Source organism: Hylobates moloch, unplaced genomic scaffold, assembly GCF_009828535.3.
Source record: "Hylobates moloch isolate HMO894 unplaced genomic scaffold, HMol_V3 SCAFFOLD_12, whole genome shotgun sequence".
In the NCBI taxonomy this organism is placed as follows: domain Eukaryota; kingdom Metazoa; phylum Chordata; class Mammalia; order Primates; family Hylobatidae; genus Hylobates; species Hylobates moloch.
In genome coordinates this window covers 43,106,991-43,122,832 of record NW_026652287.1, presented here as the reverse complement: position 1 = coordinate 43,122,832, position 15,842 = coordinate 43,106,991, and the positions used below count along the sequence as shown (strand labels likewise).

General features: G+C 46.7%; 1 protein-coding gene across 3 annotated transcripts in view; it reads left to right on the top strand.

Moving 5' to 3' along the window:
• DNMT1 (DNA methyltransferase 1) overlaps positions 1-15,842 on the top strand; it is a 62,391-nt gene that overhangs the window by 10,019 nt on the left and 36,530 nt on the right. For 2 of the 3 annotated variants that reach the window (XM_032169621.2, XM_032169619.2), the window contains exons 2-8: positions 3,218-3,254; positions 4,393-4,500; positions 4,715-4,934; positions 7,960-8,035; positions 9,722-9,800; positions 11,390-11,424; positions 12,356-12,440. In XM_032169621.2, the coding sequence (XP_032025512.2) occupies positions 3,218-3,254; positions 4,393-4,500; positions 4,715-4,934; positions 7,960-8,035; positions 9,722-9,800; positions 11,390-11,424; positions 12,356-12,440 (640 nt within the window). Of the gene's footprint in view, positions 1-3,217; positions 3,255-4,392; positions 4,501-4,714; positions 4,935-7,959; positions 8,036-9,721; positions 9,801-11,389; positions 11,425-12,355; positions 12,441-15,629; positions 15,659-15,842 lie in introns of those variants that run through there. The other variant, XM_058425073.1, reaches the window with a different exon arrangement.

Here is a 15,842-nt window from a genome sequence, read left to right as displayed (position 1 = left end):
GTGGTCCTCCTGCCTTGACCTCCCACAGTGCTGGGATTACAGGCATGAGTTACTGCATCTCGCCTGGCCTTGCAGCACCTTGAGTCCAAGTGATACAGTGTATATAATATACAGTCTATATTACCACTGTGTTTGCAGGGTGCTAAGTGTCTCTTCTACACAGCAGTCCTTTTTTTTGTTTGTTTTTGAGACAGAGTTTCGCTTTGTTGCCCAGGCTGGAGTGCAGTGGCATCATCTCGGCTCACTGCAAGCTCTGCCTCCTGGGTTCACACCATTCTTCTGCCTCAGCCTCCCCAGTAGCTGTGACTACAGGCGCCCGCCACCACGCCTGGCTAATTTTTTGTATTTTTAGTAGAGGCGGGGTTTCACCGTGTTAGCCAGGATGGTCTCAATCTCCAGACGTCATGATCCGCCCGCCTCAGCCTCCCAAAGTGCTGGGATTACAGGCGTGAGCCACCGCGCCCGGCCCTACAGAATGGTCTTTCCTAACCATGCAGCAAGTCAGGAAGTCCCTGCCTAGTGACACCTACATCTAATCACTTAGCTCATTGCCTGGAGCAGGGCCTGGCATTCAGCAGGTGCTCAGATGTGATCGGCGCTGATGGGGAATCAGGTCCCGCATGACCCACAGCAGCCGCTGTAAGACATCGGTCCAGCAAAGCATTCCTCATGCTGCTGCCTGCACTTACCCTCTAGGAAGGCCAGCCTGGAGGAGCCACTTCTGCCCTTCGGGCAAATGATAACTGAGCACCTGTCTGTGCAGGTGCTAGGTGGGAAGGTCCAGAGATGGCAGTGGCCTGGTCCCTGCCTGGGGCACCTTCTCTCCACCAACAGACACTTACCCAGCTGGTTAGACCTGTTCTCACCCCACAGTCTGTAGTTAGCACCCAGGCTGGGAACAACAGCCTGTGTTCCTCTCCCTTTCCTTGGTACCTTCTCTTCTTGTTCCTTTATTTTTTTCTGAAGAGATAGGATCTCCCTATGTTGTCCAGGCTGGACTTGAACTCCTGGCCACAAGCCATCCTCCCACCGCAGCCTCCTGAGTAGCTGGGGTTACAGGCACGCAGCACTGCAGCACTGCACCCGGCTATTGTTTTTATTTTTTCCCTCTTTGTCCCCGAAAGAGTCAAGCCACTAATTGTCAGTAATCAAATCAGACCACGATTTTCCAGGCAAACTCCTGGCAGTTCTACATTTAGGAATGATTAGCTAGAGACATCCTGAAGAATGAGTTATTCGGGGAGGCGCCAACCACCTCCTCTAACTTCACCTCTATCCGCCCTGTGTATGGGTACCCCTTGCTTCCCTAGATGCTTGACTCCCCCATTTCATCCTCATTAAAATGCCACCACCCCCACCAGGCCTTTAGGAACATCAGCTGGCTGTTCCCCACAGTGTCCTGTGGCCCTGGGCTACTCATTCTGACACTGGCCATACTGTGGCACACCTTGTTATGGGCTGTTGTCAGACCCAACTGCAGAAAGACCAGCTGTAGGTCATTTCCCTTAGGGAAGGGCCCCAACTATATGACCTGCCCCCTCTTTCCTGGTATCTTTTTGAGTCAGGGTCTCACTCTGTCTCCTAGACTGGAGTGCAGTGATGCAGTCACGGCTCACTGTGGCCTCCACCTCCCGGGCTCAGGTGATCTTCCTTCCTCAGCCTCCCAAGTAACTGGGACCACAAGCACATGCCACCAAACCCAGCTATTTTTTTTTTTTTTTTTTTTGAGACAGAGTTTCACTCTTGTTGCCCAGGCTAGAGTGCAATGGTGTGACCGGCTCACTGCAACCTCCGCCTCCTGGGTTCAAGTGATTCTCCTGCCTCAGCCTCCCAAGTTGCTGGGATTACAGCCACCCACCACCATGCCTGGCTAATTTTTGTATTTTTAGTAGAGATGGGGTTTTGCCATGTTGGCCAGGCTAGTCTCAAACCCTCGACCTCAGGTAATCCACCCACCTCAGCCTCCCAAAGTGTTGGGATTACAGGCATCAGCCACCACGTCCAGCCACTAATTTTTGTATTTTTGTAGAGATGGAGTTTCGCCATGTTGCCCAGGCTGGTCTGAACACCTGGGCTCAAGTGATCCGCTCGCCTTGGCCTCCCAAAGTGCTGGGATTATAAGCGTGAGCCACCATGCCTGGTCCCTGGTACCTTTTAAAATATACAGGCTGGGCATGATGGCTCACGCCTGTAACCCCAGCACTTTGGGAGGCTGAGGCAGGCGGATCACCTGACGTCAGGAGTTCGAAACCAGCCTGACCAACACGGAGAAACCCTGTCTCTGCTAAAAATATAAAATTGGCTGGGTGTGGTGGTGCATGCCTGTAATCCCAGCTACTCGGGAGGCTGAGCCAGGAGAATCGCTTGAACCTGGGAGGCAGAGGTTGTGGTGAGCTGAGATCGCACCATTGCACTCCAGCTTGGGCAACAAGAGCAAAACCCTATCTCAAAAAAAAAAAAAAAATATATATATATATACACACACACACACACACGCCAGACATGGTGGCTCACGCCTGTAATCCTAGCACTTAAGGAGACTGAGGCAGGCGGATCACTTGAGGTCAGGAATTCAAGACCAGCTTGGCCAACATGGTGAAACCCTGTCTCTACTCAAAATACAAAAAATTAACGAGGCTGGTGGTGCCTGTAATCCCAGCTACTCGGGAGGCTGAGGTGAGAGAATCATTTGAACTCAGAAGGTGAGGGTTGCAGTGAGCTGAGATTGTACCACTGCACTCCAGCCTGGGCAACAGAGCGAGACTCCATGTCTGTCTGTCTGTCTGTCTGTCTATCTATCTATCTATCTATATAATGTATATGTATGTATGTTTATATGTGTGTGTATATATATACACACACATATTCTGTTACAGAGCTGCTGTGTGTGTATGTACGTGTGTGTGTGTGTGTATATATATATATATATATATATACACATATATACATATTCTGATACAGAGCTGCTATGTAATCTCACAATCATCAGAAAAATGACCCCCAGAAGGGGAACCTTGTTCAGATCAGATGACTTCTTAGCATTAGGCATTCCAGTAGGACACTCTAGACTCTTGCAGGGAGACAAAAGCCAGCTTATCTAACACTCATGTGTTAAACTTGTTTGTGTCCAAAACTTCTTTAGAACTGTGATATTCTTACAGGCAAATGAAGTTGCTTAACAAGTGTTTGTATTTTCTCCCCTATTTCTTCCTCCCAGGCTCAAAGATTTGGAAAGAGACAGTTTAACAGAAAAGGTAATCTCCACCTTAAAATTTTTCTTATTACCAAATCTGACTGACACACTTTGTGGCTCATAAAAATAAGTTTGTTTTCTTTAAATGGATTTTGCATTTTTTCCCATGAAGTTTCAGAGATAATTTGGATATTCTTGTTAAATGTCAGCACTAATTTGCTGCTAATAGTTGGGTGGTGGTGGTGGTTTTTTTTTTTTTTTTTGAGACGGAGTCTCACTCTGTTGCCCAGGCTAGAGTGCAATGGCACGATCTCGGTTCACTGCGACTTCCGCCTCCTGGATTCAAGCTGTTCTCCTGCCTTGGCCTCCCACGTAGCTGGGACTACAGGCACGTGCCACCACGCCCAGCTAATTTTGATATTATTAGTAGAGATGGGGTTTCACCATGTTGGCCAGAATTCCTGCTCGTGATCTGCCCACCTTGGCCTCTCAAAGTGCTGGAATTACAGGCATGAGCCACCGCACCTGGCCCAGGTTTTTTTTTTTTTTTTAAACCAATCTCAGTTCCTAAACAATCTACTCTGGATTGTAACTTGTCCTGGTAACACTGTTTTATTGTGTTTTTGTTACCGTTTTGAGATAGGGTCTTATTCTGTAGCCCAGGCTGGAGTGCAGTGGCACAATTTTGGCTCACTGCAACCTTCACCTCCCAGGCTCAAGTGATTTTCCCACTCAGCCTCCCGAGTAGCTCTAACTACAGGCTCAAGCCACTATGCCCAGCTAATTTTTAAATATTTTTTGTAAAGATGGGATTTCGTCATGTCGCCCCAGGCTGGTCTTGAACTCTGGGGCTCAAAGCAATCCACTTGCCTCGGCCTCCCAAAGTGCTGGGATTACAGGTGTGAGTCACTGTGCCTGGCCGACACTTTACAGAAGCACAGTATTGTTCTTATAAACCATGATATATCTCCATCTCACCTCCAACTTTCCCATTTTTCACCACTTTGGAGATAGGAGTGAAGTGATCCTAATGGAAATTCCCTGAACACATTTCATGACTGTTTAGTGTTTTGGCCGAGACAGTATTGCCTGCCATTCAGTCATTGTGACGTGATCAGGCAGCTCAATAATTTGTGTATTAGTCCATTAGTGAATAGCTTGGGAATGTGGGGACTGCTAAACCTATATCCTTCCCTTAGGAATGTGTGAAGGAGAAATTGAATCTCTTGCACGAATTTTTGCAAACAGAAATAAAGAATCAGTTATGTGACTTGGAAACCAAATTACGTAAAGAAGAATTATCTGAGGTAAGTCAGTTCTCAGCATCCCAGCCTCTAGAAAAATGTCTCCTCCTAGTAACTTGTCTGTGACCAGGGAGGCAGCAAGATCCCCAGCTGTCCTCATTGCCTGATGATGATGATGATGATGATGATGATGATGATGAAGGAAACACATGTGTTTCCTTGTTCTCTGACACTTGTTTACATTCACTGCTACTTAAATTATCCTTTCCTGCTGTAGGAGGGCTACCTGGCTAAAGTCAAATCCCTTTTAAATAAAGATTTGTCCTTGGAGAACGGTGCTCATGCTTGCAACCGGGAAGTGAATGGACGTCTAGAAAACGGGAACCAAGCAAGAAGTGAAGACCGTAGAGTGGCAATGGCAGATGCCAACAGCCCCCCCAAACCCCTTTCCAAACCTCGCACGCCCAGGAGGAGCAAGTCCGATGGAGAGGCTAAGCGTAAGAGCAGATGATTCCTTTTATTTTTAATTGTTTTTGAGATGGAGTCTCACTGTGTTGCCCAGGCTGGAGCATGGTGGTGTAACCTTGGCTCACTGTAACCTCTGCCTCCCAGGTTCAAGAGATCCTCCTGCCTCAGCCTCCCAAGTAACTGGGATTAGAGGCATGTGCCACCACACCCAGCTAATTTTTGTATTCAGTAGAGATGGGGTCTTACCATATTGGCCAGGCTGGTCCGGAACTCCTGACCTCAAGTAATCTGCCTACCTTGGCCTCCCGAAGTGCTGGGATTACAGGCGTAAGCCACCACGCCTGGCCCCGCTTGACTGACTGACTGACTTTCTTTCTTTCTTTCTTTTTTTTATGACAGTCTTGCTCTGTCGTCCAGGCTAGAGTGCAATGGCGCGATCTCGGCTCACTGCAACCTCTGCCTCCCAGTTTCAAGCGATTCTCTTGCTCAGCCTCCCAAGTAGCTAGTATTATAGGCGGGCACCACCACGCCCAGCTAATTTTTGTATTTTTAGTAGAGATGGGGTTTCACCACGTTGGCCAGACTGGTCTGGAACTCCTGACCTCAAGTGGTCCTCCCGCCTTAGCTTCCCAAAGTGCTGAGATTACAGGCGTGAGCCACCGTGCCCGGCCCCATTTGGCTCATTTTCAACCTAGAAGGAGGCTTTGGTAGCATATAAGAGGGCAGTTAAACTTGGACCCCGGGTCAGTGTTTCCAGGTTCCTTTCTTTTGTACACATCCTCACCAGGAATTACTGGACACTTCCTAACTAGCTTAGATGTGTACATCTTTAAATTTTGTCTTAGCTGGGGATGCGGTGGTTTATGCCTGTAATCCCTGCACTTTGGGAGGCCAAGGTGGCTGGATCACCTGAGGTGAGGAGTTGGAGACCAGCCTACCCAACATGGCAAAACCCTGTCTCTACTGAAAATACAAAAAATTTGCCAGACGTGGTGGCAGACACCTGTAATTCCAGCCTGGGCAACAAGAGTGAGACACTGTCTCAAAAAAAAAAAAAAATTTGTTTTTGACCAAGTTGCAGCATTAGATCCCAAAACATGGCTACATGTGTGACAGGTTGCAGATGACAAGTGCTACAAATACTTACTCCTTCTAAGACCTTATATACCTGGTTAAACTAAACATTTATTCTCAAACTCTTGCCCAGTTTGTAGGCAAAGGAACTCTTCTGGAATTTTTTTTTTTTTTTTTTTTTTTTGAGACGGAGTCTCGCTGTCTCCCAGGCTGGAGTGCAGCGGCGCAATCTCAGCTCACTGCAAGCTCTGCCTCCCGGGTTCATGCCATTCTTTTGCCTCAGCCTCCCGAGTAGCTGGGACTACTCGGCACCCGCCGAGTACTACAGGCGCCCGCCACCAGGCCGGCTAATTTTTTTTGTATTTTTTAGTAGAGACGGGTTTTCACCGTGTTAGCCAGGATGGTTTCGATCTCCTGACCTCATGATCCGCCCACCTCAACCTCGCAAAGTGCTGGGATTACAGGCATGAGCCACCGCGCCCAGCCTCTTCTGGAATTTTTAAAAAAATAAACAATAGGATAGTACTTGAGCTCAGGTCTGGTTCTCAGCCACTTCATTTTTATTTTATTTTATTTTATTTTATTTTATTTTATTTTATTTTATTTTATTTTATTATTATTTTTGAGACAGAATCTTGCTCTGTCACCCAGTGGCATGATCTCGGCTCACTGCAAGCTCCGCCTCCCAGGTTCATGCCATTCTCCTGCCTCAGCCTCCCAAGTAGCTGGGACTACAGGCATCCACCACCACGCCTGGATGATTTTTTGTATTTTTAGTGGATGGGGTTTCACTGTGTTAGCCAGGATGGTCTCAATATCCCGACCTCGTGATCCACCTGCCTTGGCCTCCCAAAGTGTTGGGATTACAGGCGTGAGCCACTGTGCCCAGCCTTATTTTATTTTCTTTTAATTTTTATTTTATTTTTTGAGATGGAGGCATGTGCCACCACGCCCAGTTAATTTTTGTATTTTTAGTAGAGACAGGGTTTCACCATGTTGGCCAAGGTGGTCTTGAACTCCTGACCTCAGGTGATCCACCTGCCTTGGCCTCCCAAAGTGCTGAGATTACAAGCGTAAGCCACCGCACCCGGCCCTTTATTTTATTTTTTTTTTGAGATGGAGTCTCACTCTGTCGCCAGGCCGGAGTGCAGTGGCACAATCTCGGCTCACCACAACCTCCACCTCCTGGGTTCAAGTGATTCTTTTGCCTCAGCCTCCCGAGGAGCTGGGACTACAGGCATGTGCCACCATGCCCAGCTAATTTTTGTATTTTTAATAGAGACAGGGTTTCACCATGTTGGCCAGGATGGTCTTGATCTCTTGACCTTATGATCTGCCCGTCTTGCCTCTCAAAGTGCTGGGATTACAGGCATGAGCCCCTGCACCCGGCCTATTTCTTTTTTTTCTCTTTTTTTTTTTTTTTTTTTAAGAGACAGGGTCTTGCCCTGTCGCCAAGGCTGTGTACAGTGGTGCCATCTTGGCTCACGGCAGCCCCCATCTCCCGGGTTCAAGTGATTCTTGTACCTCAGCCTCTTGAATAGCTGGGATTATAGGTGTGTACCACCACGCCCAGCTAATTTTTTTTGTATTTTTAGTAGAGATGGGGTTTTGCCATGTTGTCCAGGCTGTTCTCGAATACCTGAGCTTGGATTATTTTCCCACCTCGGCCTCTCAAAGTTTTGGGATTATAGACGTGAGCCACTGTGCCTGGCCCACTTCAACAAGAGGCTCTGTTTCCTGGCCTTCTTTAGCATTTGGCCCCTCAAATAACTGACATGATATGGCTCAGCAAACTGGCAGGTGCTAACTGCCAACATTAGCAAGCTGGTTATTGACTAGAATAAAAATGCAAAGATGCTTAGTCCTTAGAACCTGGCTTCCTGCAATAGCTTAGTAATGTTGAGCTGCGTTATTGCTGTGGGCTTTCTATTCATAGTGGCTTTTTTTTTTTCTTTTTAATGCTTTTTTTTCTTTAAACAGCTGAACCTTCACCTAGTCCCAGGATTACAAGGAAAAGCACCAGGCAAACCACCATCACATCTCATTTTGCAAAGGGGTCAGTATACGATAAATTGGCAGCTGCCTTTTTTAGGGGCCAGCTGTTTTGGGATGGAATTGGTAGGGCGTCACATGGCAATTCTGTCTTCCATGTTGTATAGGTTTTCATCTTGCAGTTCTGTTCTCTAGACATTTATGAATAGCATTTCTGAAAACGTTACCTGTTTTTACTCATATAGGAAAGTTCAAATGTACACAAAATCATGAGTTTTGTATAATGAACCCTGAAATACTCATCATCTAGTGCCAACAGTTATAAAGTTACAGCCGTTGTTTCATCTATACCCCCATATTTTGTGTCCCCACCCCACTTGGATTACTTTGTCCATAAATAGTTTAGTATATTTCTAGAGAATGAGATCTCTTTTGACAACTTTTTAAAAATTACTCATATTTTACAATAATTGCTAACATTTAGCAGTCTTTTTTTTTTTTTTTTTTGAGACAGCGTCTGGCTCTGTCACCCAGGCTGGAGTGCAGTGGCACGATCTCGGCTCACTGCAACCTCCGCCTCCCGGGTTCAAGTGATTCTCCTGCTTCGGCCCCCTGAGTAGCTGGGATTACAGACGCGTGCCACCACAGCTGGCTAATTTTTGTATTTTTAGTAGAGATGGGGTTTCGCCATGTTGGGCAGACTGGTCTCAAACTCCTGACCTCAGGTGATCTGCCCACTTCGACCTCCCAAAGTGCTGGGGTTACAGGCGTGAGCCACCGTGCCCAGCCAAAACAGTCTTTTTAACAAACCAAAGTATAATACTGTTCTGATGTCTTTATAAAAATGTAAGAATTCCCTACTATCAGATATATAGTTGGTATTTACATTTTTCCCTTTGTGGTGAACAAGCCGTGTGGCAAACAGACAGCGTTTGGTTGACTTGTTCCTTAAAGTTATAGATTCCTTTCCTCCTATTTTACTTAAAATTCCTCGCAGATTTTAAATTCCTTCATCTCTTATCTTCTTGCCATTTACTTGAAGAAATTCATTTGTCCAGTAGTTCCTAGATTGGGCCGATTGCACCCTTGTGGTGTTCCACAGGTCCCCTTGTCTTCTGTTCCCTATAAACTGATAGGATTACAGGACTGATCAGATTCCAGCTTTTTATTTTTTGAGACTGACTTTTTTTTTTTTGTTTTGATACGGAGTCTTGCTCTGTCGCCCAGGCTGGAGTGCAGTGGCGCGATTTCGGCTCACTGCAACCTCCACCTCCCAGGTTCAAGCGATTCTCCTGCCTCAGCCTCCTGAGTAGCTGAGATTACAAGTGCCTGCCACAACCCCTGGCTAATGTTTGTATTTTTGGTAGAGACAGGGTTTTACCACGTTGGCCAGGCTGGTCTGAAACTCCTGAACTCAGGTAATCCTCATGCCTTGGCCTCCCAAAGTGCTGGGATTACAAGCATGAGCCACTGCACCTGGTCTGAGGCTGACTTTATGGATCGTGCTGTGTCCCTCCATCAGAAAGGTGTGTGACATCTCTTCTCTGACACTAGCAGCTGTTGATCGGTGTTTAGACCCGTGATTTCTTAGGACTTACAAGATGGCAAGACAGTATTCTAAACCCGTCATTCAGAGAAAACATTAAACTTGAAGCCTCTTTCAACATCCTGGTGAATGAGGGTCCACTTCAGGCCAGCTGGAGGCCTAGGGTCTTATTCCACTAATGGTTGGCCTCACTGTGTGTGACAGCCCTGCCAAACGGAAACCTCAGGAAGAGTCTGAAAGAGCCAAATCGGATGAGTCCATGAAGGAAGAAGACAAAGACCAGGTAGGGCCGGTGCTTTCATTTCCTGACTCTACCTTAACTTGGTGTATTTGATTGTGACTTCATATGTGTTCTGTCCAAGTAAATAAAAGCCCCGTCTAGTTAGGGCTTTCCAGAGAGACAGGACCAATAGAATGTATATGTGTGTATAAGATATAGGTACATATATACATATGCATGTGTATGTATATATAATTTGTTTTATTTTTTTCTTGTTTTTATGGGTACATAGTTGGAATATAGATTTATGGGGAGAGACTTTATTTTGAGAAATTGGCTCACAAGATTGTGAAAGCCGGCAAATTTGAAATCTGCAGGGCAGGCTGGAGGTCCAGGGGAGAAATGACGTCATAGCTCAAGTGGCAAGACAGTCTTATATACATACATGTTATGTGTGTGTGTGTGTGTGTGTGTGTGTGTGTGTGTATGTATGTATGTATTTAGACTTTTTTTTTTTTTTTTTTTTGGAGACAGGGTTTTGCTCTTGTCGCCCAGGCTGGAGTGCAATGGCGCGATCTTGGTTCACTGCAACCTCAGCCTCCCAGGTTCAAGCGATTCTCCTGCCTCAGCCTCCCGAGTAGCTGGGACTACAGGCGCGTGCCACCATGCCCGGCTAATTTTTGTATTTTAGTAGAGATGGGGTTTCACCATGTTACCCAGGCTGGTCTCGAACTCCTTGAGTTTAGGCGATCCGCCCGCCTTGGCCTCCCAAAGTGCTGGGATTATAGGCGTGAGCCACCGTGCCCAGCCAATTTGTTTTTTTTTTTTTAAGTTTTTTTAGATGGAGTCTCGCTCTTTTGCTCAGGATGGAGTGCAGTGGCACGATCTCAGCTCACTGCAACCTCCGCCTCCTGGGTTCAGGTGATTCTCTATCCTCAGCCTCCTGAGTAGCTGAGACTACAAGGCATGTGCCATCATACCCAGCTAATTTTTATATTTTTAGTAGAGATGGGATTTCACTGTGTTGGCCAGGCTGGTCTTGAACTCCTGACCTCAAGTGATCCACCCGCCTCAGCCTCCCAAAGTGTTGGGATTACAGTTCTGTCTTTTTTCTTTTCTTTTTTCTTTTTTATTTTTTTTGAGACAGGTCTCATTCTGTCACCAGGTTGGGGTGCAGTGGCGCAGTCATGGCTCACTGCAGCCTCAACCTCCTGGGCTCAAGCGATCCTCCCACCTCACCCTCCCAAGCAGCTGGCACTACAGGCGCATGCCAATCAGCTAATTTTTGTATTTTTTGTAGAGATGAGGTTTCCCATGTTGCCCAGACTGGTCTCTAACAAATAAATTAAACAAATTCCTGACACAAGATGGAGAATCTTTGATTCTCTTACATAGTATCATTAGGCGATCTCTAGTGATGGGCAGTGTGCCTGCCTACTTCTCGGACCTGCTTTTGTTTTGGGGTTGGTGGGGATTAATACCAGAGTAAGAGTTTCCCAGATCTTCTCCCCAAAACCCAGGCCCCTTCCTTTCCCACTCTTGCTCTAACCATGTCAAATGTGTTAATATTTCAACTCACACTTTTGGTGTTGATCTTCTCTTGAAACCAGTATTCTAATCTTTTTTGTTCTTCCTCCCTTCCCTCCACACAGGATGAGAAGAGACGTAGAGTTACATCCAAAGAACGGTAAGAATAGTTACTATACTTTTCTTTTTGTTCTACAAGTTGTGTAATCTTGATCACAAAACTTTTTCAGAAAGTTTAAGGCCGGGCACGGTGACTCATGCCTGTAATCTCAGCACTTTGGGAGGCCAAGATGGGCGAATCACTTGAGGTCAGGAGTTCAAGACCAGCCTGACCAACATAGTGAAACCCCGTCTCTACTAAAAATACAAAACTTAGCTGGGTGTGGTGGCACGTGCCTTTAATCCCAGCTACTCAGGAGGCTGAGTCAGAAGGATTGCTTGAACCCAGGAGGTAGAGGCTGCAGTGATCTGAGATCATTCCACTGCACTCCAGCCTGAGTGACAGAGCAAGACTCCGTCTCAAAAAAAAAAAAAAAAAAAAAAAAAAAGTTTAAAAAGAAGAACTTTATTGTGAGTTTCCATGGCAACCATATCGTTATAAAGGATCTGAATTTGGGGTCAGATCATTAGCATTTAGATTCAAGTAGAATTCTCCTCTCTTCTTGGAAGGAATGAGTTGAGGGCAGCTGGCATTTGAGCCAGATGTAAAAGTCATATCAAATACTATGAGACAGTCTCGCTGTCGCCCAGGCTGGAGTGCAGTGGCGCGATCTCGGCTTACTGCAGGCTCCGCCCCCCGGGGTTCACGCCATTCTCCTGCCTCAGCAGACAGGGTTTCACTGTGTTAGCCAGGGTGGTCTTGATCTCCTGACCTCGTGATCCACCCGCCTCGGCCTCCCAAAGTGCTGGGATTACAGGCATGAGCCACCGCGCCCGGCCAACAAATACTAAATGTTAAATGAGTATGTGTCTGTCAGGGCTCCTGAGATAATGAAGATTGCTTTTGGGGGAAAGAGGAGCTTTATGAAAACTGCTTCTTTGGGGAAGCTCCTGGCACTCACACTTAGGGTCTGTATTATTTTGCTTGACAGAGTTGCTAGACCACTTCCTGCAGAAGAACCTGAAAGAGCAAAACCAGGAACACGCACTGAAAAGGAAGAAGAAAAAGATGAAAAAGTAAAGCTCTATCACCTCTAAGTTTGTTAATTCTCCCTTAATCCTATATGGTCCCAATTTCCTTCCAGGACATGGGGACGGGGTGGGGAACATGGAAGAACAAGATGGGTTTTGCCAGTGATCAAAATGCTTTTGACTTTGGCTGAACACCTTTCAAACTTGTTTTTTCGTGGTTCTCTACATGGAAGGTGGGTTATGAGGTTGTGATAGTGAGGACCCTTGCTACTTATTTGTGATATTTTATTTTATTTAATTAATTTATTTATTTTTGAGACAGTCTCCCACTCTGTCACCCAGGCTGGAATGAGTACAGAGGTGCGATCTTGGCTCATTGCAACCTCTGCCTCCCAGGTTCAAGTGATTCTCATGTCCCAGCCTCCTGAGTCTCTGGGACTACAGGCGCCCGCCACCATACTCGGCTAATTTTAGTGGAGATGGGGTTTCACTGTGTTGGCCAGGCTGGTCTCGAACTCCTGACCTCGAATGATCCACCTGCCTCAGCCACCAAAGTGCTGGGATTACAGGCATGAGCCACCACAGCAGCCAACCTATGCCACTTAATCAACTAGTCACAGAGCTTCAGTTTGTCACCTCTCCTTCTTGCTTCTCTGGCTGATGAGATCTTTGTGAAGATCTAATTTTCAGACCTAGGAGGTGCTAAAACTTTTTTTTTTTTTTTTTTGAGACAGAGTCTTGCTCTGTTGCCCAAGCTGGAATGCAGTGGTGTGATCTTGTCTCACCGCAACCTCTGCCTCCCGGGTTCTTGTGCCTCAGCCTCCTGAGTAGCTGGGATTACAGGTGCCTGCCACCACACCCAGCTAATTTTGTATTTTTAGTAGAGATGGGGTTTCTCCATGTTGGTCAGGCTGGTCTTGAACTCCCAACCTCAGGTGATCCACCTGCCTTGGCTTCCCAAAGTGCTGGGATTATAGGCGTGAGCTACCACACCTGGCCTAAAATACTTTTCAAACTTTTTTTTTGTAGTTCTCTACATGGAAGGTGGGTTATGAGGTTGTCATAGTGAGGATCTTTGCTACTTATTTGTGGTATTTATTTAATTTAATTTAATTAATTATTTTTTGAGACAGTCTCCTGCTCTGTCACCCAGGCTGGAGTGCGGAGGTGCAATCTTGGCTCATTGCAACCTCAGCCTCCCAAGTTCAAGTAATTCTCATGTCCCAGCCTCCCGAGTAGCTGGGACTATAGGCGCCTGCCACCATACCTGGCTACTTTTTATGTTTTTATTTATTTATTTATTTATTTATTTTTTGAGACGGAGTCTCGCTCTGTCGCCCAGGCTGAAGTGCAGTGGCTCAATCTCCACTCACTGCAAGCTCCACCTCCTGGGTTCGTGCCATTCTCCTGCCTCAGCCTCCCGAGTAGCTTGGACCACAAGCACCTGCCACCATGCCCGGCTAATTTTTTGTATTTTTAGTAGAGACGGGGTTTCACCGTGTTAGCCAGGATGGTCTAGATCTCCTGGCCTCGTGATCCGCCTGTCTCGGCCTCCCAAAGTGCTGGGATTACAGGCGTGAACCACCGCGCCTAGCCAATTTTTGTGTTTTTAGTAGAGACGGGGTTTCACCATGTTGGCCAGGCTGGTCTCAAACTCCTGACCTCGAACGGTCCACCTGCCTCAGCCATCAAAGTGCTGGGATTACAGGCATGAGCCACCATACCGGCCAACCTATGCTACTTAATCAACTAGTCAGAGTTTCATTCTGTCACCTCACCCACTTCCTTCTCTGGCTGACGAGATCTTGGTGAAGATCTAATTTTCAGACGTAGGAGGTGCTAAAATTCTTTAGCATCATCCAGACATAAAGTTGCATTCTCCTCTGTGAAGTCAGACCAGCTCTTTCCCCAGTCCCTCATCTTCTTTGTAAAATCTGAGTCTAAGGTTCTATGCAATACAGATATTGGGTCCTGTTTTTTTTCTGTTTGTTTTTTAATAAGATGACTGAGGGCCGGGCTTGGTGGCTCATGCCTGTAATTCTAGCATTTTGGGAGGCCGAGATGGGTGGATCGCTTGAGCTCAGGAGTTCGGGGCCAGCCTGGGCAATGTAGTGAGACCCCGTCTCTACAAAAAAATACAAAAATCAGCTGGATGTGGTGGACCTTGCAACAGGCAGCGTGCCTGTAGTTCCAGCTTCTCAGGAGGCTGAGGCAGGAAGATGAGGAAGATCACTTGAGCTCAGGAGGCTGAGGATACAGTGAGCCATGATTGTCCCACTACAGTCCAGCCTGGATGACAAAGTGAGACTGGTCTAAAAAAAAAAAAAAATAGATGACTAGAAGTTTCTTACCAACTTAGGTAGATGATGAGTGCCTTACTTGGGAGCTTAGTAAAGGATGGCTGTCCACTGGGGAATCAACTAAAATGTACAATAATTTTTTTTTGTTTTTTGAAACGGAGTTTTGCTCTAGTTGCCCAGGCTGCAGTGCAGTGGTGCGATCTCGGCTCACTGCAACCTCTGTCTCCTGGGTTCAAACGAATTCTCCTGCCTCAGCCTCCCAAGTAGCTGGGATTACAGGCTTCTGCTACCACGCCCAGCTAATTAATTTTTTTGTACTTTTAGTAGAGACAGGGTTTCACCATGTTGGCCAGGCTGGTCTCGAACTCCTGACCTCAGGTGATCCACCCGCCTCGGCCTCCCTAAGTGCTGGGATTACAGGCGTAAGCCGTCGCACCCGGCCGCTGTACAATAATTTTTGAACCATCGGTACTTGAGGTTGGTCTTTTTTTTTTTACTTTTTCTTTTTTGTTGAGATGGAGTTTTGCTCTTTCGCTTAGGCTGGAGTGAAGTGGCACAATCTTAGCTCACTACAACCTCCACCCCCTGGGTTCCAGCGATTCTCCTGCCTCAGCCTCTCCAGTAGCTGGGATTATAGGCGCCCGCCACCCCATCCACCTAATTTTTGTATTTTTAGTAGAGACGGGGTTTTGTCATGTTAGCCAGGCTGGTCTGGAACTCCTGACCTCAGGTGATCCACCCACCTCAGCCTCCCAAAGTCCAGGATTACAGGGGTGAACCACCACGCCTGGCCGAAGTTGGTCTTTCATTGATCACCTTTCCTATCGTGATCCTAGTTAAATTAGACAGCAGTTGCAGTTAGTGCATACCTCGAATTTGTTTCAGAACAAGCAGTCCTAATGGGCTAATTCAACCACCACCCTCCAAAGAAGGAACCTGTGGCAAGATCGAAATCCCTCACCTGTAAGCATACTTTCAGGATTTCTTCTTGTAGTAGGAAGGTTTGCAAAGTGTTTTTTTGTTTTGTTTTGTTTTTTTATTTGAGACGGAGTCTTGCTCTGTCGCCCAGGCTGGAGTGCAGTGGTGCCATCTCTGCTCACTGCAAGCTCCGCCTCCCGGGTTCACGCCATTCTGCCTCAGCCTCCCG